Raw genomic sequence first — 22,074 nt, 5'->3', positions numbered from 1 at the left:
TCTTCCAATTCTTGTTGATTATAATTTCATCAAAGGTCAACAAATGATCTTCACTACTATCGTCCTCACACGAGAGTGATCCTCTTGAACTGCATATTGCAAATCATGTTTGATATGTGGTACATATTTGAGCTTGATATGAATGAGAGGTGTGGTCGAGAGGTTGGGTGTCAAAGTACTTGGCATGAAATTGAGAGAGCTCATTACAGGAACGGAGGGCTTTACAGATACTTTACCAATTCGTGAGTGTTGACTCGACGAAGAATTACTAGTACCTGCAATTTGTTTCAAACTCTCACCAATGAATGCAATATTTCCAGAACCTGAATGTTGAGCTGTGATGGAATTGACTTGAACCAAGCTACTTGGTACCACGTTCATTCGATCGTAGGGATCGTCTTGTTCTTCACGACTGTTACTACTCGATGTCAGAGAATGTAAAGATAATACTCCTTTCGGAACCACAAGAGGTAAATATAAATCCAATTCGTCAAATTCATCAAAATTCAATTCAGACAACTCCAATTCACATTCTCCCAATAGAATGGGCATGACTCCTAATTTGGAATGAAAGACCTTTAAATCCAAAATTTGTACGTCCATACTCGTCACATAGAGAGTGAATTTTTCGTTAAATTGTGGATTTTGATTCCGTTTTTGAATGGCTGTTGTGTAATACTTGTCCCACCAATTACGATGTTCAATAGTTTCACATCCACGAAGTCCCACTTTACAATATGAATGTGCATGTTGAAGTTTGAAAATGTCCAAATGTGGCAAATTCAATGCTTCGACAATTTCGACCAATAATTTTCCAGAAGTGCAAAAAAAGCTTTTGGCTCCAAATGCTTCAAACACAATATCCAATAAATTCACTCCTCGAAATAAATTGACAAGAGCAAATTTTCGACTCACGTCACTCATGGCTGTTTCCTTTTCTTCTTCTTTCCTCATTCGAACAAATGTTTTGGAAATTTTCTGAACAATGAAGGAATCCAAACGACGAGATTGAACGAGATCTAACCATAAAATGTCATTGGTGACAATTCCAAATGAGCGAAGTAATAATTCTGCCATGAGCTGCCATTTAATTTTGGCAGTGTTTGAAATGATCAAATTATCTTCTCTGAAAAAGCAATACGATGAGTCATTGTCTGATTTTGACAAGACACGATTGTGAACAATTGAAGTGTTGAATCATTGCCAAAATGATATATAGTCAGAGTGCACATGAATAGATAATAAATCTCAAAACCTACCAATTCTCCAGGTTCCTTTCGACTTGTCAAAACGAAATTCTCCTCCCATTCCTATTGTTTTTTATAGATAAATAATATTATTATAAACAATATTATATAAATAGTATTAAACAATATATAAAAATATATTAAACAATAATAAAAAATATTATTAAACAATATGATAGAAATAATAGAAATATAAATAATGATGTTAATAAATAAAATTGTTTTTCACACACTTACTTGCAGGTAATCTTCCAACAGTGAGAGTATCAATATTTCCAACAAGAGATACATGTCCACTGGCTGTCAAATCTCCATGTTTCACTCGGACACGTTGCAATGCAAAATCTACTTGATGCTCTGGAGCGAAAATAAAATTAAAATTTGCATCCATGACCCAAATGTAATTGGCATCCTTATTTAACAAAGTGGATTGGTCTTTGGAAAATAAATGTTTCAAAATGTCATGATCATTGGATCTTGAATCGAGTGAGTCACTTTTGACACCTTCTTGATTGGTATTATTGCTTAATAATAATTCATTTTCATTTTGTTTTCGATAGATGGTCCATTCAACTTCAGGATAATGACCTTTCAAATAGTAATAGGCCAAAAAATCTCCAATATTATTGGTCGTGACATTTGAAGTTTCTTGTTGAACATGAATATCATTGCTTTCGTTTGGAGTATTTTCTCGTTGTTGAATTCGAGAGGAAGATACCACACTGCTACTACTCAATGACGATTGTTCTTTCATGACTTGATTTTGTTTGATTCGTCCCAATGCCTTATCATTTGTTTTTAATTCTTCTCTCGATCCAGACCAATTATTGACACGAGAATATAATATTCCTGTGTGAAATTCTTCACTAAATGAGACTTTGTAAACTTCGGGAGGAAAATGATAGGGTAACTCCACATTGGTATAAGTCACAGCTTACGAATTGAATTCATCATTCCAAAATGAAAGGATTCATGACGATGATAATGATCCATTCGGAAATATACAAAGTGTGAACGGTTTGAGAATGTTCGAATGATCACATTCACTCACCTTGAGCAGCTGGTATTTTTCTACGAAGTCTCTTTTTTGCCTGTTCGTACAAGGCTGTAGAGTCCACAAATGGAGTGTCACTTTTCATCATCACACAGAGGTGTTGTTGTTTAATATTTTTCGAAATTTATATTTTTTTTATAATGTAGTAATATTCACAAGATTGAGATGATCAACAAATTATTAATCCTAAAATCGTATTCTCCAATTCTTCCTCTTGTTTTGTGAATGGATGAATATATTCACACACAAGTCGATCCACCACAAAATTAGAAATTTTTTTTTTTACAATTTCAAAGAGATGATCAAACAAGCATCTTCAAGTCCATCACCACACATCAAGTAATGATCAAAGCGGGTAACCTCCGACGTGTCCATGCACCACTGGTTCATGATGGCACATTCAAACCATCAAGATCAAAAAATGTTTTAAAACGCCTTCCATCATCATTGCTCCCAACGTGTCTGAGAGATGTTTTCGCTGGATCATCTCTTGTTGTTGATTTGTATAGCTTTGATCATCATCTTTTCTCACGTGTTGTACAAGGTCCTCATAAGGAACCCAAATCTCCATACCGTTTGAAAGATTTACAGAAAATCCAAGTAGCTTGCAAAAAGCTTTGATCATCATCTTTTCAACGACAGTCGTCATGGTCGTTCCGTGCTGGAACTCTGTTGGAAATTTCTACATTCCCTTATTCCAATTCAACGTTAAAAATCTGAGTCTGTAAAAACTGTAAATTGATCTATACGAGACTATGGACCTCTGGATGCGAATGGCATTTATAAAATCGAAGCTGGTCTGAAGGGAACTTGCAACGAGAATTTTAAAGTGTTCGTTTTCGCTTTTTCCTTTTTGATTTCCAAACCACACGAGTTGTAACATGGATTCAAGTTCATCCCACATCATTTAACCAAGAGGAAATGAATTCATAAGAATGACCTTTAGATTTCGTAGATCACACCAACCATGGTGATTGAAAATTGTAGATCTCTTTTTCATCAATTTTTGGTTCATGGATGATGATCTCTGTCTCGTCATCCTTTCGTGTGAAAAAGGTCATCACAAAACTCCCGCCCTTCTCCTGACCAATAGTTTTTTTCCGTTGTATATTGTAAACTGATTACAACGGTCAGCTGTTGAACGATTGGCTAGCGAAAGGAATAGCCAGAAACGACGTGAACTTGTAACGGTGTTCCCGCCCCAGCAGTGAGAAGAGGCACCTGGCATGGCAACGATAAGAGCTCGCTGCTGTCAGATGCCACTTGGTTGTATTGAACAAAAAAAATCTCTACACACAATATATAACAAAAATGGGTCTCTTCGAAGATAGTACTCCAAGATGTGAAGGTATGGGTGTTGTCATCCTCCTCATTAACTTCCTCTTCCCTGGTTTCGGTACCATTTTGGCTGCTTTGATCACCTCTGAGAAGGAGAAGATGAGCCCAACTTTGATTGTTGGTATTTTGCAAGTTTTCACTTCATGGCTCTTGATTGGTTGGTTGTGGGCTATCTGGTGGGGTTACAAGATTATGCAAGCTTCTGCATAAATTTGTTGATGATCATCAATAAAGTTTCTCATGTGTTTTCACACACAAAACAATTTGTTGTTATTCTTGTGTTTCTTTTGTGTCTTTCCGTTCTCGAGCAAAATTTTACCGACAGAGAGATACAGGTTCTGCCCATTCGTGTCATCATCACATGCTATGTGATGAAATATTTCATCTGGAGGCAACTCTTCGTGATGACGGTGTTGGTATCAAAATTAATATGGAAAGAGTGGGATTTATGATCCAGCACAACGTGATTTGATGATGATGAGGAGTGTTGCCAAATCGTATATCGGGGTTATGATGATATTGATGGCTAAACGTGATGTCGCAATGTATTTATCCTTCCGTGTGAAATTGTCATCATTGGAGCATGTAATACTACACGCCTTTGCAAAAAGAATTAGTTCGTGTTATGCCCGATAGTATTCGGCTCCAGCACAGTTTGTATGGTTTTTACAGCAAACACTAATTTTATGTACACAATAACATTCGTGGACGATGGAACAAAAGTATCAACATGACGATACTACCCAACACACACAACTCTCTTACTTGATAAAACTCCTGACAATATTACCTGGAGAGAAAATATTCTTTAACATTCCAATTCCCGTAAAATTATTGGCAACCTTAATATTCTCAACGCCTTGCTCCACATATTCGTTGGCTTTGACAACATTGTCATGAATGACAGTGATGGATTCGTCTTGCTCCTTGATCATTTCGTTCAAATCGACAAAACACTGATGCAACTCATAGTAATTAGTTTCCAAATCTCTCAATTCTCGATTTGTTTCGAGCGCAATTTGTTTCTCCACATCTAGCGTGGCTTGGTCTGCAGCACTCAAAACAAATTGAGGAGCCAATGATTGAACACCTGATTGTGAAAGGCCTTCTTCATCTTGGGAATAGCCATCGCCTTCGTCCTCATCACCCATGCCTCTACCTGAGAATGATGGAGAAGAGGCACTCTTTGTGGGTCTCTTACCATTGGTACTTGCCATACCAGAACGAGATGAAGATTTCTTGTGAGAAAACATGGCATCCAAGTCATCTTCTCCATAATTAAACAATTGTGATCGTTTCATATTCTTTTCAGTGTCTCTATAGTCCTTAATACACTTTTCGTATTGTTTACATAATTCCTTAAATTGAGTTTGTAACTTGTTGAATTGAACTTTCTGAGAGGAAGAAATTCCCATGGTATCGTAACCACCAGATAAACTAGAGCTTGTCAATGATTCATTATCGTTAATATCGTAGGCACTGCTACTGTCAATCTTCTTTTTTGAAAATCGGTTCAAACCTTTTGTAATCACGTCCTTGCTCTTTTGAATCTTGTCTTTGAGGTTCTTAATTTTAGCCCGTAATCGTTCCGAGTCCTTGCTATTATTTAAGGAATCAATGGCACTTGATTTGTTGGATCCGCTCAATTCATAATTCCTCAACAAGTGTTTTATATTTCGTTCTAAATTATGAATATTTGAGGCAAATTGTTGAATGTATGAACTTAAATCTTCCAACGATGAAAACTTAATTTCATCATCTATATTGAGTGCTGAGGGATGACCAACTCCCGATGAAGAAGGATTGTTGATATTTCCAACCAAATTTGAATTTCCTAATGATGGTGATGATGTTGAGGAAGAGGCCTTCTTCGTTCCGCTATTACTATTGCCATTTGAAGAAGAACCACCACTCTGTGCTAACGAAGGAGATGAAAGGCTTTGATTTCTCTTTTGTTGAGAAACGGAATCAATGGATGAATTAACGCCCCACCACGAACTCATGGTACAGTTATTATTATGTTACAATTAATGATGTTAATTAATCAACAACACAACTCCGATCAGAGAATGAGCTGTTAGGAAAATGTTACGGAAAAGCAAGATGATGAAAATGCCCAAAGAAGGAATTTAGATATTTTTTTTAATGGGTTGTTGCATTGTCATCATCGATTCATGGTTACACGGAAGGCTGATAGTTCCATTCGCGATTGCGTTTACGAGCTCCACTTACATGAATGATTTTCTTAATTGTAATTTCATTCTCAAATAATATTACTCAAGTAGCTCAGTAATACTCTAATGTTTGTGATTGGATTTCACAATTTGAAATTCTCTTCACTGAGTTTTGGCGAAATATGTTGTCGATGTTGTAAAAGCATGGTTTTAGTGGTGGGAGTGATAGCATCATTATGTCTCATGTGAAATAGGGTGAGATGCTTCATTTGAAATCTACCACTTGCCAACTCATGACATGCCACATCTGTAATTTCATTTGATGAGATGTCCAAATGCTCCAAGGTGTCCACAATCGATGATGATTCACAGAGAGTATAAAGACCAGCATTGGTCACTTGATTGTTTGCCAGTTTTAACACTTTGAGGCTTTTGAAACTTGCTTTCGCTAAACACGTGCAACATGCCTCAGTGATCGAGTTGTTGTTCAAATTCAAGTACTGTACATGTCTCAATTCTATTGAATGGGTCAAATGTTGACAAGTCATGAGACCAAAATCATTTCCAGATAAATCCAAATATTGAATTTGTTGACTTGTTACATCTTGAACCCAATTGTTTCGTTCATCACCAATATTGTCTCCGCTTAAATTTAAATGTTTTAATTTCGGCATGAATTTCAAAACGCTTCCACCCTCGAATTCATCTTCTGAACCAACCATTGTTGCATTTCTGGTTTTAATATAACCTCTCGAGACAATGGTCTTTCCAGGATACGATGGAACGAATGTTGATGAAATCATTTCGGTCTTGGGTCGAACAATTCCTATATAAAGACCACTCAAAACAAGTGTTGAAACATTACTAAACAAACCACTATTCGCACATTGATAAAAACTTTCGCACTTCTTCAAATTCCGAGACAAGTGTGCAACAAGGGTAATTCCTCTCTCGGAACCTTTTTCATGAGTTTCAGAGCTCCCAGATGATTTGATATTCAAACTTTGTATGATATCATGCTTGGTGATGAGTTCATTCCATGTAAAGCACACTTTTCTCGTCATTAGAAATAATTCCAATCCTTCCAAATATATAAATATGTGATTCACTAATATTTCATGAGGTATTTGAGCAATGGTTTGATCCCGATCTTTGCATTCCTTCATCGTTTTGTTTTTTGTGTTCTTCACTTGATCATTAGTGCATTTACGATCGGACGAAGTCGTTGATGAAAACGACGGAAAATGTATGGAGATGAATCGTTGCATTTTTAATGAACTCACAAGACGGAGTTCAATTCGAGTTTCAATGAACAGTAACAAAGCAATAAGTTATGATCATTATTTATTCAAAAAGGTAGTTAAGGAAAAGTGTGCTTCTACTACCTTCTCCTTACAGTTTTCTTTTCTCTGGATTGTGTAACGATGCACTGCAATTTTCCAAGAGTTGGTTTCGAGTCGGAAGAGGCTGAACTGGAAGGTTGAGGAGAGTCAATGTCATCATTCGTTTCGTTTGAAGAAGAAGAAGAAGCACCAGTATCAACAACTTCAGAGTAACATCTAAAATGATAATAAAATCCACTCATGAAAACAATATTGTCTTCTTTGGTCATGGTTAATCGTTGACCACAGAGAGCACATCTTCCACCAAGCCTTACTCGAACACCCTTTCTTTGGAATTTAAATAATTGAGAGCTTTGTTGTTTGAGGTCGGCCTGAAGAATTTCTTGACAACCTTCTTGCAGTGTCTTTTGGTGAGAAAAGTTGGTAATGAGACGAGTGAGCTTCTTTTTAAGGCCTTCAATGTCCATGCCTTCTGGAATCTTTTTCACAAGCGCTAATGGGTCAATGTAGTCACTACCATGTTCTGCAATATGATCTAAAAGTCCTGAAATAAATTTTGGTTTTTTCAAGCTCTTATTGATAAGATCTTGATAAAGTTCACTATCAGGTTGTTTTTCTACAAATTCTATAGCAAGAGCTACATCTTCTAATTTGTCAATAATTAAGGCAAGAGCATCATTAGTATTACCCATTCTGTTCAATAGGTAAACAATACCCTTATAGAGTTGCTTGTTTCTTTCAGGTAATACGAGATCATCCTCATTGCTGTTAATGTTTTTCGACACTGTGTTCTCCATAGGCACGTCCGTGGCAGTTGTTGTTGACTCGTCCTCAGAGTCTGAATCATATTGATCATCTGAAGTAATTGGTTTCGTTCGTTTGCTGGTACTTTCTGAAACTGGAGGCACATCTCGTCTATACAAATATTCAAATGTTTTTTCAATTGGTTTTCCTAAATGTTGTTCACAAATTTGCAATGCCTGCTCAATTTTGTACGATTGACTTTGCTCCAAAAACCAAACCAGTCGCTTTGAGTCATACTCGGCATATAGCTCCACTTGTAAAATGTGATACTTTTGAGCATTTTGTACATTGTAATAAAAGAGGCCATCAAGATACTTTAAGAGCTGTACTCTCTCGTTGCGGAGCTGTTTCACGACTTGATCTACCACAATCTTGTCATGATGTTCGACGCACATCCTTAACGCTCGGTCCTCATCAAAACTTATTAACACCACAATTTTGTCTTGCACAGACGAAAAAAGGGAGTGTTTCTGAATAAATTCAAAAACATCGGCCTTTCGGAGCTTGAAATAAATATTGAGGGCCTTGTCATACTGTTGTTCATACATAAATAAATTAGCTAATGCCTCCAACAGGATGGATATCTTTTTCTCACAATCACGAGCTTCCTGGTCTTTTCCATCGAGTCTATTTCTTTCAGCTTCCTGTTCCAAAATACCAATTCTCTCGCTTGTTACCGATGTAATATTTTGAATCTTGTACAAATCTTGAGGCCATTCCTTGATGCACGTAAGGAACTGTTCGGGACCGTTGAGAAGATAATAGTTCAACTTCATCTCATAAATTGCATCTTTCAACCTTGGTTGGCTAATAGGAATATATGGTATAATGACATGGAATTGCTTCAAGTCAATAAATACGTAAATCCATTCTTCCCATAGCTGTTGATCGGTTCCAGAAACATTGGGTACCATTTGAGCAGCCTCCTTATATTGCTTGTTTTCCAACAAATGGCGCAAGTACTTTTTTCCAATGTCAACAATGGAAATGTTTTTAAGTTGACTTTCGTTTTCTTTGGCGTATTTAAGAGCGTCTGGATACTTATTTTTCTGCATGAGCCATTTAACGTGGTCATCGCTGTCTCTTGGTCTTGCAGCAACTATATCTCTTGGAGAAAGAATATAATAAACTTCTTCTTGATCAACGAAATGATGAGATGCAGCATTAGAAGGATTGAATGTTTCTAGCCTGTAATCTGTAGCAAAATAATTTTCAAAATTTTTGATAGAAAGTGCGTCACATGATTTTTCCTCTCCTTTCAAATCCATAATTCGAAGTTCAGGTCTAGGAGCAACCAGCTTCTTTTTTTCATCTTCCTCTTGCTCTTCCTCGTCATAGGCTAAAATTAAAAGACTGTTCTCATTCGAATAGGGCGTTATACCAGAAATGAAGAAGTCCACTTCAAACATGGCCAGTACTTCGACAAATTTTTGGGATTTTTGCTCTTTTGGCAATTTTCGTTCCTTGATGACAATGAGTGTGACGCTTTGGCCCCAACCTATCAGTAATTGAGCTAGAGTTCTCGTATCTTTGCTATCTGACTGTTTAGTATCAATTGCAAATCTATCAGGAAGACACCAATTCAAACAAGCTCTATACATATCTGGCCTTGGTGCAGTAGCTGATCGAGGAATGTAGGTAATTTTCTGATTCGAGACCACATCATATACTTTTACGCCAAGGTCATTGGCCCATGCAATAAAATCACCAAACCATCTCACAGCATGAATTTCTCCTTCCTCTTTGTGAATTACTACTTCCTTATAGGTTCCAAACCATCCCTTTTTCTTCAATGTTAGTTTTCCTGTTTTGCCTCCACAAACAACTGAGTGGTCACTCTTTGATGAATAGAAAGGATCCAAAGCCACTGATTTCATAGGTCTATTGAAGAAAAATTCCATCATATTACCCTCTTGAGTACCTACAGATCCACCTGTTAGGGTTGAAGAAACAGTTGTCAATACGCTATTACCTGTGATGACAGTATTTGCGTCACTGTTTGGATCTAAAATCTTTTTGTGAACTGAGGGATTCTGCATGCTTGCATAGAGAGCCGAATAAATATTATACACAACAACCTTTCCGTCATTGCTACAGCTAGCAATATATTCACCTGTACTATCAATGGATAAATCATTAATTGTTTCGGCATGAGGTCTGAATTTTTGTTGTTGGTTGTTATTTCCTTCAATGTCCAAAAGATACAAATAACCCAAATGTGTGCCCAAAGCGAGAAACTGTTGATAATCATTTCATATAAATTTGCATTGAATTGTTGACAAGATTTTTGAAAATAAATTTTTTCATCAATCGTGATGATCCAATATTGTCGGAGTTGATGAATTCACAATTGATATTAATGATAAATAAAATTAATAAAGAATTATTGTAAACAAGTTCGGTGATGATGCCAATTCGGGAGATCTTACCTTTTCACCGACCACTAGAGCACTGGCATAATTTCCTTCAATGCCGAAAATATCTTTTGGAAGACTCCCACCAAGACGTTGGTATTTCAATTGTGGTTCATATTCCTCTTCATCTTCTTCATCGTCCTCTTCGTCTTCATCCTCTTCGTCCTCGTCATCATCGTCTTCTGTTTCTCCTTCTTCATCCTCTTCGTCCTCATCTTCCGGCACATTGTTCTTGTTATTGATTTTGGAGTTCCTCTTTTCTTCCACTTCATCATCACTCCCACTCGATGTCAAGTCATGATCTAACGATTCATCTTCATCATCGTCATTTGTTGATGATATTGCAGGTTTTTTGTTGGACAACATTTTTTGTTTGATTTTGTTTTGCTTACACGCTTTTTTCAGTACCTTTTACTTGTTGTTTGGAAACATTTATTCTAATCGTAATTCTAATTCATCACAGAGAGAACATCCATTGCTAATGAAATCTTTATTCCAGTTTAATTTAAAAAACGAAACAGTGCATGATGATCATGATAAATATTCCCCTTGGTTCCTCCTAAAACAGCAGCAATTCAAAAAAATCCAAAAATCTCTTTCCAACCATCATCATCACCCACCATAACCACTCGCGTTCATTCCAACCCTCTTCTCCTTTTACAAAGTTTACTTTTGTATGTTTGAGGTTTTTCAGTCAACCAGACCTTAGTCGCGAAAAAAATAGCGTCAAAGCCTTTTGCTGCGTAACCTCAACCGCCGCACAGCGCTCTTAACAATCACAACGTATCTGAAACTCTGCTCTTCATTTTTCACTCAACTATCTCAGTTGAGTCCTCCTTCTCAGTTGTAAATAGTATCACTAGTAGTAGCCGCAACATCAACTCTTTTCGGACTTGTCTTCAACACTCTCGAAAAACCATTATTGCACAACCATGCCTACAACCAGTGAATTAGGAAAACGAAAGAGAAAGAAGAAGGCACTTGATGAAGATTTTGTAGATATTGATGATTCAAGAAATAAGATTGGTGAGGAAGAGGATCCTGAGGAACGTCTAGATGCAGCTGAAGATGATGGTGTCGGAGTGCAGAATACTTCTTCTCGTTCATCCAAATCAAAAACTGTTAGCAGTAAAAAGAAGAAGAAGCAATCTTCCTCTACTTCAACCATTTCTTCATCCTCTTCATCGGAACGATCCCCAGTATCATCTCCGGTGCAACAGTTGTTTCAGCTACACACCTCTTCTTCAAGGATGATACAAAGTAGTCATACCCACAGCAGCAGTGATCATGAAGATGAATTGCTCAACAATAATGAAGAAGAGGAACCCTCCTCGTCTCCAACACCCACGAAACCAAAGCCTGTGTTGGTTTCTCCCACAGCCTCTTTGTTTTTAACTCAAGTTGACCAAGAGAGCAACAACCAAGCAAATGTACCCATAGCGACTGTAGCATCCTCAAAGAGAAGATTCAAAACCAAGTCAACCCTAGCAAGCGTAAGTGCAGCTTCTTCATCGCCCACTACAAGCACTGGTTCGCCATCATCAGACACAGACAAGAAAGGAGGCACTGTTACTAGGAAGACCCTAGTGCTTGTGAATCAACCTTCTTTGTCATCAGCCCCAATATCCACAGGAGCATCTTCATTGAATGCTGGTGCTACCAACAATAATAACAAGATCAATGGAGAGACCTTAATAACCTCTCAAAATGACACGAATAACCTCAATAGAAGCATCAATAGTCAGGCGGTCGTTCCTTCAAGTGATAACAGCCCGTATAATTTGGATGATTGGTCATTCATTACTAATCATAATGGAATATCAGTGGAGTTCAAAAAATCAAGAGATGCAGTCTTTGTTTCTTCCTTTCCAAAGGTGTTGTACACTCTCACTTGGAAGCACAAGTATGATCTCAAAATTGTTTCTGAAGATCCGGTCTTTAGAGGAGTTTCCAATAAGGTCATGATCGCCAATGTACAGGTTGACTTGGTTATGGGACGAGATTTCACACTTCCATCCTATGAGCCAAGCAAAGCAAGCAGGCAAAAATCATCTTCTAATGATGAAGATGAAAATGGCCGAAAGAAAAAGTCTCACAAAAAGCCTAGCGATGTTGAGACCATCACTCTCACTTCCGCTTCTAAGGAAAATGACAATTGTATAATACTAAGGTTTGGTATTAATAGGACATATTGCTCTAAAAGGTTCAACTATGCGCCATTTAGATTGAAAATCGACTATACAGGTACCACGCCCTTCACGCTATACTCCCCTATTTTCCATTCATTTGCTAAAAAGTTGAATGAATCTACAGTGAAAAATGTGAATGAAATTCTCAAAAGAATAGACGATTCCTTAGTTCTACCACTACAGAACGCTGAAGACGTTTCAACTCCTTTCCAGTCTGTGTTTTGTGATACAATACCAAATGCCAGTCCTGCTCCGTCGTCAGCAGTTGTACCCAACCAAGTCATATTTGTGGTACAAAATGGATCCTCCACGACAAGCAATAATTCGAATGGTGCCAACCCAAGTGACACAAACAAGATTCATGAAGATGCTAGTCTTTTATTGTCACTGGGAGCCATGTTCAAGTAGCTCAACTTAAGCCCAGATTCAGTAAATTGTATTTGATCAGAGCTTTTGTTGTGACATAAACGTAAAAATTTACTTTCTTCGCTTGAAAAATCGAACTTGACCTTTTGAATTTCTGTTTGGCATGGCATTGCGTTGTTCTAGAGCCTTAATCATACCCTTTCTTTGGATGGAATTGAGGACAGACTGAGCTCCGTGTCTCTTCATGAGACCTTTGACCTTATTATGTTGTTGCTTCTTCTTCATTTCATTTCTAATCTTCTTGAGTTGTGCCTCGCTCTTTACTTCCTCCTTGCCCGCCTTTCCTTCCTTCACTAACTTTCTCTTCTTATTCTTGTCCTTCTTCTCTTCCCATGGAGCCTTCTTTCTCTTCTTATTATTTGTGAGAGTAACTTCACCATCGTCACCTCCCTCATAATCATTATGGGAGCCGTCATTGTAATATTCTTCATCGTCATTCTGTCTGCCTCTCTTTCCAGAAACAAAATCTTGCTTTTCTTCCATCTCACCCACTTGTTGAATTCGACCATGAGTTCTCTTTCTCCATTTGGCATAGGCATCTGTCGTTTTGAGATCGTCCTTCCTCTTATTGTCATCTCGTCTCACTTTACCATCCACACCCATCACTCCCACAACATATTTACCCTTCTTTCGATCCCATATCATTCCTTGTTTCTTTCGTTGTTGCTTATTCAATTCATCTCTCGTTTCACCTCCAATATCCATCACTGCATCATTAATAGCCACTTGTGTAATTTCATTGAATTCACTCGAGACGACACTTGTGAGTGGTTTCTTCTTCTTATTAGAGGAACCATTCAGAGAGTAGTGATGATCTTGTGTGGAATCAGTAGTATTGTTAGTTTCATCTTTTCCATAATCCATGAAAAAGTTAGGATCTCTAAACTCCTTCTTCTTTGCTTTGGTTGTGGGTGTGATTGAGGATAATTTCACAAATCGTTCTTGTTTGGAAGTGTCGCTTAATAATTTTTCTGCGAGTGTTTTTGGTGTCTTTGGAGCAGACGATTCGAGAGTATGGAATGATGAAGCATGGTCACCATTCTCATGATCTTGATGCTCAACATCTTCAACTCCAGAAACGATAGCATAATCTCGAACTTGTTTTAACACTTGAGCTTGCTTGAGGAATTGTCTTCGTTTTCTCATCACTTCAGCTTCTGCACTTTTTTCCTTTTCCTTGAATTCGAATATGGTTTGACCAGGTCTGTACATTTTCATTTGTGTTAAAATGTCTTGTTGCTCTTCCTCTTCATCGGTAATGACTTCAAAGATTTTGATCATGGGATGAATAGAAACGTTGAGGTACTCTTTGGCTCGTGCGATAGAGGCTCCACTAGGTTCACCTCTTGTTCGATTGTAGAGTTGTATGGCTCGTGTGCAGACCTCTCCTTCTGTTTTCAGTGCTTGATCAATACTCTCAAACTTGGTAATTTGTTCAATTTCACGATCAATGATAGCTTGTGGAACAGTTCCAAAATATCCATCGATATATTCTCTCCAGTTTCTACCAGTTAAATCTGCTGGCACGAATCTGGTTTCATCATCTTCATAAATAGTTTCCAGAACAACATTCTTTGATTTTCTACCCAAGAAAAGCTCCAAATCTAGGAAGAAGGGAATTTCATCTGGTGCTACCAGGGAATAAGCGGTACCAATCTTACCAGCACGACCCACACGTCCAACTCTGTGAACAAATAATTTAGGTTTTCCAGGAAAGTTAAAATTAATGACATTATTCACTTCAGGAATATCGATACCACGAGCAGCAACGTCTGTGACGAGCAAAATATTAACTTCTCCATTTCTAAATTTTTCTAAATTTTCAGTACGAGCTTGTTGATCCATACTACCATAAACAACTGTTGCATCAATTTTGTAATGTGAAAATAATGTTAATAAATATTCTGCATGATGACGAGTTGGAATGAAAATAATTGTTGATTCTCTATTGCTAATAATATTGTTCAATAAATAAATAAGAGCTGCATACTTCTCGTTGGATCTCATGAAAATGCTACTCAATCGGATCGTGTCACTCACTTTAATGTCAGAATCTAATCGAATCAATTCAGGTTGATTGAGGCCTGCTTTAGAAAATTCAGCAACAGCTGTTGGTAAAGTCGCAGAGAAGAGTAGAGTTTGTCTTGTTTGCGGTAATTTGTCAATAATTTGATATAATTGCTCAGAGAGTCCCATTTCAAATAAACGATCTGCTTCATCAAATACCACATATTCCACTCTCTTTAATGAGAGACCAGTTTCTACCATGATGTGCAACAAACGTCCAGGTGTTGCAATAATTCTATACAATTCATTAAACGCAATCATTGATTAAATTAATTATCATCATTATTGAATCATCAACCTACATATCAGGATTTGCACTCAATCTCTCAAATTGTCCCTCAATGGATTTACCACCAAACAACATACAAGTCTTCAAATCCGAAACTTTACCAATGAAATCATAAATCACCTTATTCACCTGCAAAACCAATTCACGTGTCGGAACAATAATCAAGGCTCTTGCACCCACCGTGGATGAATGTTTATAATCCAACCGTTCAAACAATGGAAATAAGTAAGAGGCTGTTTTACCTGAACCTGTCCGAGCCATAGCAATAACATCACGTCCTTGCAAAATCACTGGCACGGATGCATGTTGAATCGGAGTGGGATTATAGAAACCACATCTTTTAATTTGTTTGAGTAAGAGTTGAGAAAGTCCAAACTTGGAAAATGGGCTCTCCTTCTTCTTTTTCCGTTCTTCTTCTTTCCGTCTGAAGGCTTGCTCTTCCTGTTGCATATCATACGTGTTGGATTTGAGCCGGTTGAGAAAATTGTCGTATCCTTCCATGGTTTGTAAAATATTGTGTTGATTTTGGTTGATTTAATATCGGAGGTACAATGTTTTATGATGAATTATTGATAATGTTTTCAAAATTGTTGTTGATGAAGAAATTGAGAGGAGGTGAAAATGAGACCAGCACACACGAAGAAATTTCACCCTTTTTTTTGAACTTGAAAAAATTCCAAAAGCAACAATAGTCAAAGGACAAGAACGAGAATTGATAGCAATTGAAAGAATGACAAGGAATTTGATGTGCTTGAAATTTTCACCTTGAACGTTTCAAACAATGATCGTTGAGATTGCAAGTTCTTTACAAAAAAATGCTTGGTAGAGATTTCAATCAGCATTCGTCGAATTTACACTTTTCACAGATTCGTGGATGGTCATCATCATTGAATCGATCGAGGCTATTACTAGTGGTGTGTGCTGGTCTCATTTTCATTGCTTTTACCTTGATCATGATTCAACTTGCGTTTAAACATAAACGTCAGTTGTCATCTTCGATCGGAACGCTTCAAGATTCATTACGAGAAGAAGAAACAAAAACAACAACCTCTTCTTCCTCTACTAAATCAGCAAGTTCAGAACGTATTAAATCAGAAATTCATATCAAACAAACAAGAGAATTTTCAAGTCGAGAAATTTTACATTCTCAACAACAAGCCACAAAACGTTCAAATTTCGTGTGGTCGAGATATGTACCACCTAAAATTCCAAATTCATTTTCAAAATTTGAAACACCACTGATACGACATGACATGGTTGATTCAAGTGTTAAGAATGATTTTTTCAAAAAAAGCAAAAGTGTGAATAGTGGAACATCAAAATCTTCAACAAGCATTGGAGGAGCTCAATTATTCAAAAGTGATTTTAAATGTATACGTTTAAGACCAGATTCAGATTTTGCAAGAGATCCACAATTCTTGTATTCATCGTGTCGATTTGAAAATGTGTGTATGAGTCGAAAGGGAAATTGGTTTCTCTTCAAGAATGTCTTTAATCGAGATGAATTGAATGGAAAAATTTGGTTGAGTACAAGTGCAACAAAGAAACATGAATTTAATCCTGCCAAGATGAGAATGTTTTTGAAGAGTCCTCCTAAGGAATGGATCATTTCACAACAACCCACGGTCGATGAGCAGCAAGAGCCACAGGATTTGGAGAAGAAAGATACGGATGAAAACTCCAATACGGATCAAATTCTTAAAATTTCCAAAGATTTCAAATGGTTTTCCACACCAGTATTTGGATTTTCTAGACATTCTTCAGGAAATGCAGGTCACTTAATTTTAGATAATTATTTAACACTTTTTAACCTGATGCTCGATTTTGAGTATGTCAACACCAATATGGGAATTTTATTTTTCGATGATATTTTCAATGAAGAGACTGGCATTCACGCACGAGCGAATATGGATGGAAATTTAGCAGAAAGTAATTCCTTAATTTGGGCAAAATATTTTTCTCGGTACACTCCACTTCAACTCTGTAAGGATCGTGTTGAGGGATATTCCATTGGACAAGCTCCATGTCGACAAGAAGTATCGTCGTCGTCCATGCGTCCAAATGCACAACAACAACCAGGCAACACTGTGAAATCGTTATCACGACAAGGACAAGAGCTCGCACAAAATGATGAAATGGTCGCTTGCTTTTCCAGTCTCGTCATGGGCACTCCAGATTCCTATCTCTTTGACCTGTATCGGAGAGAGGCCATTTTACCACTTTTCAGAAATTACTTGTTGAATAATATTGGACTCTTACGACCTTTGAATGATTTGAGAGGAGAACGATCGTCTCTTTCTCTTCATTAACCTCTGTCTTTAAAAAGAAACAAGACAAGGTATTTACCATTGCCATTCACAACAAACCTTTTAACACAAAAAACAAAGATGCCATTGTGAATGTGAATGAAATTGTGGAATACTTTTCCAGAAATAAGAAGACGCTCTTGGATCGAATCAATCACAAATATTCTCAATCTGAATCACAAGATTGGTATACTTCCATTGAAATTGTGAATTTGAAATTGGAGAGCATGTCGTTTAAGGAAATGTTTCACTTCTTCCGAGATCTCAATGTATACGTTTCAACACAAGGATCAGCTTCTTACATGTCTCTTTTCATGTTACATCCAGAAGCTACTTTGGTATATACTCCCATGTGTTATCGAAAAGATTTACAATGTTCAGATTATAACATTCGATTTCATGAAGCATTGAGCAATGTGAGAACAATTTCACTCATTCAACATTTGGATATGATTGAATGTGTTGATCCTTCTCATGTTTCAAATCAGAATGATGAGGAAATCTCTAGCACGAACCAATCATTGGAGGATGAAATTGTACAAGGTAACAAAGAGAGTCATCGAAAGGAAAAATCGAAGCAAACAGTAGAGGTCAGAGGTCTTGCTGTAAAGCAAGCTCCTGTCACACGTGCTTATTACGGAACTTGTCATGAAAGAATTGATCCAGTCAAGCTTTTTCAATTGATTTCACAAATTGTTTCAGAGGATTGAATGCAACAACAAGAATGAAAGATGCATGTTCTAAAATTGGCATTTATTTGAATTTCCACATTTCCAACACTATCTCTTCCAAATACAATGTTGTATGCGATTGTAATGACCGATCATGACAGGAGTAAAAGATAGAGAAAGGCTTGTAACGCATTATTGGAGGAGTATTGTGTTGATGTTGGAATGAGCTCATTTGGTCGCTGAGTGTTCGATAACTGCTGCTCTCTCTGCGTCCGTTCACGATTCAAAAACCCCCCACCACAAATTGTGCGTGAGTATGATTCATTCTTTGGATTCAAAATAAGAAGAAAAAAAACAACCCGAGAAGAGTTGTTACATTGAAAAAACCTTGCATATTCATTGGGTACATCAACGACTTGTTGAACAACAACAACCATCGTGGAGCCATATTGCATCCCATTCAGAATAGATATTCTTGTTCCGAAGAGAGGGTTTTGTATTTATTTCTCTCTGTATTGATTGCCTCGTTCTGTGTTTTGCTTCGGATTGGATACAGCACTTCTCCCATCATCAAGAACTCATAGCAATCAATTGAGCAACGTTGCTCTCTATCAATACAAACAGAGCATCAACACTCCTTGTCTTCATAGACAAAAGCAAAGCAACCATCATCAACACACCACGCACTCTCCAAATATGGTTCAACATTTTCTCTTCATCAACTTTTCAAAAGGTTTGTGCTGTAAGAATTTAGGACGCTCCATTGATCCCAACTCGTACCAAGGCATGCACATGAGTGATGTTATGGAGCTGATAGAAGAAGGTGGAGATTGGCGAGGGGATCGTCTTGCCATCGTCGGAGAGTATGCCGATGATGATATCGCCAATAAATTGGTAATACCCGGACTCGTGCATAGTTTTAAATCGGGTAAGAGAAGACAATTACAACAACAGCAACAGCAACAAGCCAATCAAACCACCACTACAACAACGATCAAAACTACAACATCAAACACTCCCTCTGTTTCTTCCCAAATTCAATCGTCTTCGGAACAATCCATTGAAGAAGAGGCTAAACAATTTGAAGCCGAGTTAAAGAAATTACTCAAAGAAGATGGATCGCCGTTCGAGTTTCTCACAAAACGAATGAAGGGAATTAAGATTCATTCTCCTGCCATCTATTTTGATGAGGGTAAATATATTGTCAACCATACCAAGAAACAATACGTTTCAAAGGCAAAATTTAGAGCTCCCTTGTCTGCTGCTCTCAATGCCATGATTTCGTGTATTCAAGATAAGGTTGGAAAATGGTCAGGAGATTCTATTAGTGTTGTGACTGATATTGAACCTTACAAACTGTATGGTGATGTTACTGATCTAGCTGAGAGGACCTATATTCAATTATCAAAGGAAAATCATAACAATGCAGAAGATCACGATTTTTAATCTAACATTGTTCAGACGAGTGGTTTACTAGCAAGTGTTTTGTAGCATTGTCAACAACTGCACACACTCAAAGAACGTTTTGGTTAATATCAAAAACAATCATGACAGCAGCAACATCGAATCTCATTGGTGTGGCAGCAAGTAGCCACCAAGATTCATGCAATTTAAAGTTCTCTCACGCACACACGCTCGAATGCATCTGTACAAACACAATGTGAATAACAATACAGTACACAATATTTATTGTGGATTTCCATCTCAAAAACCAGAATCACACTCTGCTGAGAGAAGAATATTCTGCAACAACAATAGACAAGTCATCGACACCCAACATGAGCGCGTGATTGTTCTTCCTCGTGCGAAATAGATGCGACAGAAATTTCCAACACAAGACAAACATCCTTATTTTCTGCGAGTCGTCCTTACACACAACCGAGGAGTTTGCAACAAACGATGCAACTCCCAAAAATACCCAAAAAATCAAAACCACCGCATTGTTGTTGTTTGAGGTTTTGCTTCACACACATCACGAGAACATCTTCAGTTGTTGTCCAACATTTCCATCACTGCAAATCATCGTCCGGACCAACCACAAGTTTCACCAATCATAATGAGTAGTACATCAAGTAGTAGTAGAGGACGTGTAATTATTGGAGCCTTTGTTCATGCTCTTACTTCAACGAAAAGCCTCAACTACTGTCCGAAAGGAGCCATTATAGTTTCCAAGGATGGCATGATTGAGAAGGTAATTCCATCCCTACAATCTTTGCAGACTTCTTCTTCCTCTCATTCCTCTTCTTTAACTAATTTATTAACGTCCTATGAACATTATGAACATTTGACTCTCAAGCCTTCTCAATTACTCATTCCGGGATTCATTGATACTCATGCACATGCTCCTCAGTACTTTAATTCCGGTCTCGGATTGGATATGCCTCTTCTAGAGTGGTTGCATACCTATACCTTTCCAGTAGAATCTCGTTTCAATGATGCAGAAATTGCAAATAGAGTGTACCGAGCGTGTGTTAGGAGGTCGTTACAGAGTGGAACCACAACGAGTGTTTATTTTGCTACGATTCATAATGAAGCGAGTTTGAAATTGGCTGAAATTACTGAAGAGTTGGGACAACGAGCGTGTAAGTTGATGATGATGACGCATTTCTCTTGCGACGGTGCAAATTCTGCTAACAATAACATGTCCGTACTAATTTTGAAATGTTTGGGATGACTATTTTGAAAAAATTGAGATAGACATTGGCAAGGTAAATATGGATCGATTTGCACCTGAATATTATTGTGAGGAAACATCCAAAGGCATAAAAGATGCTAGGAAGTTTGTGGTTGACATGATGTCCAAGAATTTTAAACTAGCCAAACCAATCCTCACTCCAAGGGTATGTTATGAATTGTTGTAAATGTACGAAAGGAATTTTTATTGAACATTAATTTTCGGCATTTGGCACGATGCATCTCTCTATTTGTTGAACATTTGCGAAATAACCAGTTTGCAGTGTCATGCACTGAAGAATTAATGAAGGGTTTGGCTGATATTGCAGAGGAATTCGATTTACCTATTCAATCTCACATTTCTGAAAATGTCAACGAAGTGAAATTGGTTAAAGAATTATTCAAAAATCAATCAAGTTATGCTGGTGTATACGATGAAGTGAAACTTTTGAACCATAGGACCATTTTAGCTCATGGAGTTTATTTAACCGATGAAGAAATTAATTTGTTGAAAGAAAAGAAAGCTACGATTGCACATTGCCCTCTAAGCAATTTTTCCATTAATAGCGGTGTGTTGAATGTGCGAAAATTATTGAACAGAGGCGTGAAAGTTTCTTTGGGAACAGACTATTCCGGAGGCTATTCTGTCTCAATGTTGAACGCCATTCGAAATACGCTTATTGCAAGTGTGTCTGTCACTACAGATCATATACGAAATGGTAAAGAGTCGACAGACGATGACAAGTGCCTAAGTCTCGATGAAGCATTTTACTTGGCGACCATTGGAGGAGCCACTGCTCTTAATATTGAAAACAAGGTGGGAAATTTCGAAGAAGGAAAATTGTTTGATGCTCTTGTGGTGGATGTTGAAGTGGCTGACTCCATGGTAGATAGTTTTAGCGATATTTATCCAAAAATTTTCCCAGCAGAACCCTCACTCGCTCAAAGTCAAGACACTCTTACAGAGAAGAGGCTTAAGGAAAATTTTTCTCGGTTTATCTACAACGGTGACGACAGAAATATTGTTAAGATATTTGTACAGGGCAATGAAGTGAGTGGAAATTTAAGAGTGTAACTGT

General features: G+C 37.5%; 9 protein-coding genes across 9 annotated transcripts; 4 read left to right on the top strand and 5 right to left on the bottom strand.

The window, feature by feature from the left end:
- Positions 1 to 36: 36 nt before the first annotated feature.
- C9374_000050 (uncharacterized protein) lies at positions 37 to 2,389 on the bottom strand (the record flags this gene model as incomplete). Its single annotated transcript, XM_044694701.1, has 4 exons — positions 37 to 1,154; positions 1,260 to 1,310; positions 1,485 to 2,180; positions 2,299 to 2,389. The coding sequence occupies 4 exons, from the start codon at positions 2,387 to 2,389 to the stop codon at positions 37 to 39; spliced, it is 1,956 nt and encodes a 651-aa protein (XP_044552603.1).
- Positions 2,390 to 4,400: 2,011 nt separating this feature from the next.
- Positions 4,401 to 5,642, bottom strand: C9374_000049 (uncharacterized protein; the record flags this gene model as incomplete). Its single annotated transcript, XM_044694589.1, has 1 exon — positions 4,401 to 5,642. One exon carries the CDS (start codon positions 5,640 to 5,642, stop codon positions 4,401 to 4,403), a length of 1,242 nt encoding a protein of 413 aa, XP_044552602.1.
- A 314-nt stretch (positions 5,643 to 5,956) lies between these two features.
- C9374_000048 (uncharacterized protein) lies at positions 5,957 to 6,979 on the bottom strand (the record flags this gene model as incomplete). The annotated part of the gene is made up of 1 exon (XM_044694478.1): positions 5,957 to 6,979. One exon carries the CDS (start codon positions 6,977 to 6,979, stop codon positions 5,957 to 5,959), a length of 1,023 nt encoding a protein of 340 aa, XP_044552601.1.
- A 215-nt stretch (positions 6,980 to 7,194) lies between these two features.
- On the bottom strand, positions 7,195 to 10,740 carry C9374_000047 (uncharacterized protein; the record flags this gene model as incomplete). Its single annotated transcript, XM_044694367.1, has 2 exons — positions 7,195 to 10,197; positions 10,390 to 10,740. The coding sequence occupies 2 exons, from the start codon at positions 10,738 to 10,740 to the stop codon at positions 7,195 to 7,197; spliced, it is 3,354 nt and encodes a 1,117-aa protein (XP_044552600.1).
- Positions 10,741 to 11,306: 566 nt separating this feature from the next.
- Positions 11,307 to 12,971, top strand: C9374_000046 (uncharacterized protein; the record flags this gene model as incomplete). The annotated part of the gene is made up of 1 exon (XM_044694256.1): positions 11,307 to 12,971. One exon carries the CDS (start codon positions 11,307 to 11,309, stop codon positions 12,969 to 12,971), a length of 1,665 nt encoding a protein of 554 aa, XP_044552599.1.
- Positions 12,972 to 13,040: 69 nt separating this feature from the next.
- On the bottom strand, positions 13,041 to 15,846 carry C9374_000045 (uncharacterized protein; the record flags this gene model as incomplete). Its single annotated transcript, XM_044694145.1, has 2 exons — positions 13,041 to 15,291; positions 15,359 to 15,846. The coding sequence occupies 2 exons, from the start codon at positions 15,844 to 15,846 to the stop codon at positions 13,041 to 13,043; spliced, it is 2,739 nt and encodes a 912-aa protein (XP_044552598.1).
- Positions 15,847 to 16,160: 314 nt separating this feature from the next.
- C9374_000044 (uncharacterized protein) lies at positions 16,161 to 18,361 on the top strand (the record flags this gene model as incomplete). The annotated part of the gene is made up of 2 exons (XM_044694034.1): positions 16,161 to 17,635; positions 17,776 to 18,361. The coding sequence occupies 2 exons, from the start codon at positions 16,161 to 16,163 to the stop codon at positions 18,359 to 18,361; spliced, it is 2,061 nt and encodes a 686-aa protein (XP_044552597.1).
- A 657-nt stretch (positions 18,362 to 19,018) lies between these two features.
- On the top strand, positions 19,019 to 19,768 carry C9374_000043 (uncharacterized protein; the record flags this gene model as incomplete). Its single annotated transcript, XM_044693923.1, has 1 exon — positions 19,019 to 19,768. The coding sequence occupies one exon, from the start codon at positions 19,019 to 19,021 to the stop codon at positions 19,766 to 19,768; it is 750 nt and encodes a 249-aa protein (XP_044552596.1).
- Positions 19,769 to 20,378: 610 nt separating this feature from the next.
- On the top strand, positions 20,379 to 22,070 carry C9374_000042 (uncharacterized protein; the record flags this gene model as incomplete). Its single annotated transcript, XM_044693812.1, has 3 exons — positions 20,379 to 20,904; positions 21,020 to 21,162; positions 21,273 to 22,070. 3 exons carry the CDS (start codon positions 20,379 to 20,381, stop codon positions 22,068 to 22,070), a joined length of 1,467 nt encoding a protein of 488 aa, XP_044552595.1.
- Positions 22,071 to 22,074: the final 4 nt, after the last annotated feature.

The sequence above is a fragment of the Naegleria lovaniensis genome, assembly GCF_003324165.1.
Source record: "Naegleria lovaniensis strain ATCC 30569 chromosome Unknown tig009, whole genome shotgun sequence".
Lineage (NCBI taxonomy): Eukaryota > Heterolobosea > Eutetramitea > Acrasida > Naegleriidae > Naegleria > Naegleria lovaniensis.
The sequence above is the reverse complement of the archived record's forward strand: the minus strand, read 5'-3'. Positions and strand labels throughout refer to the sequence as shown.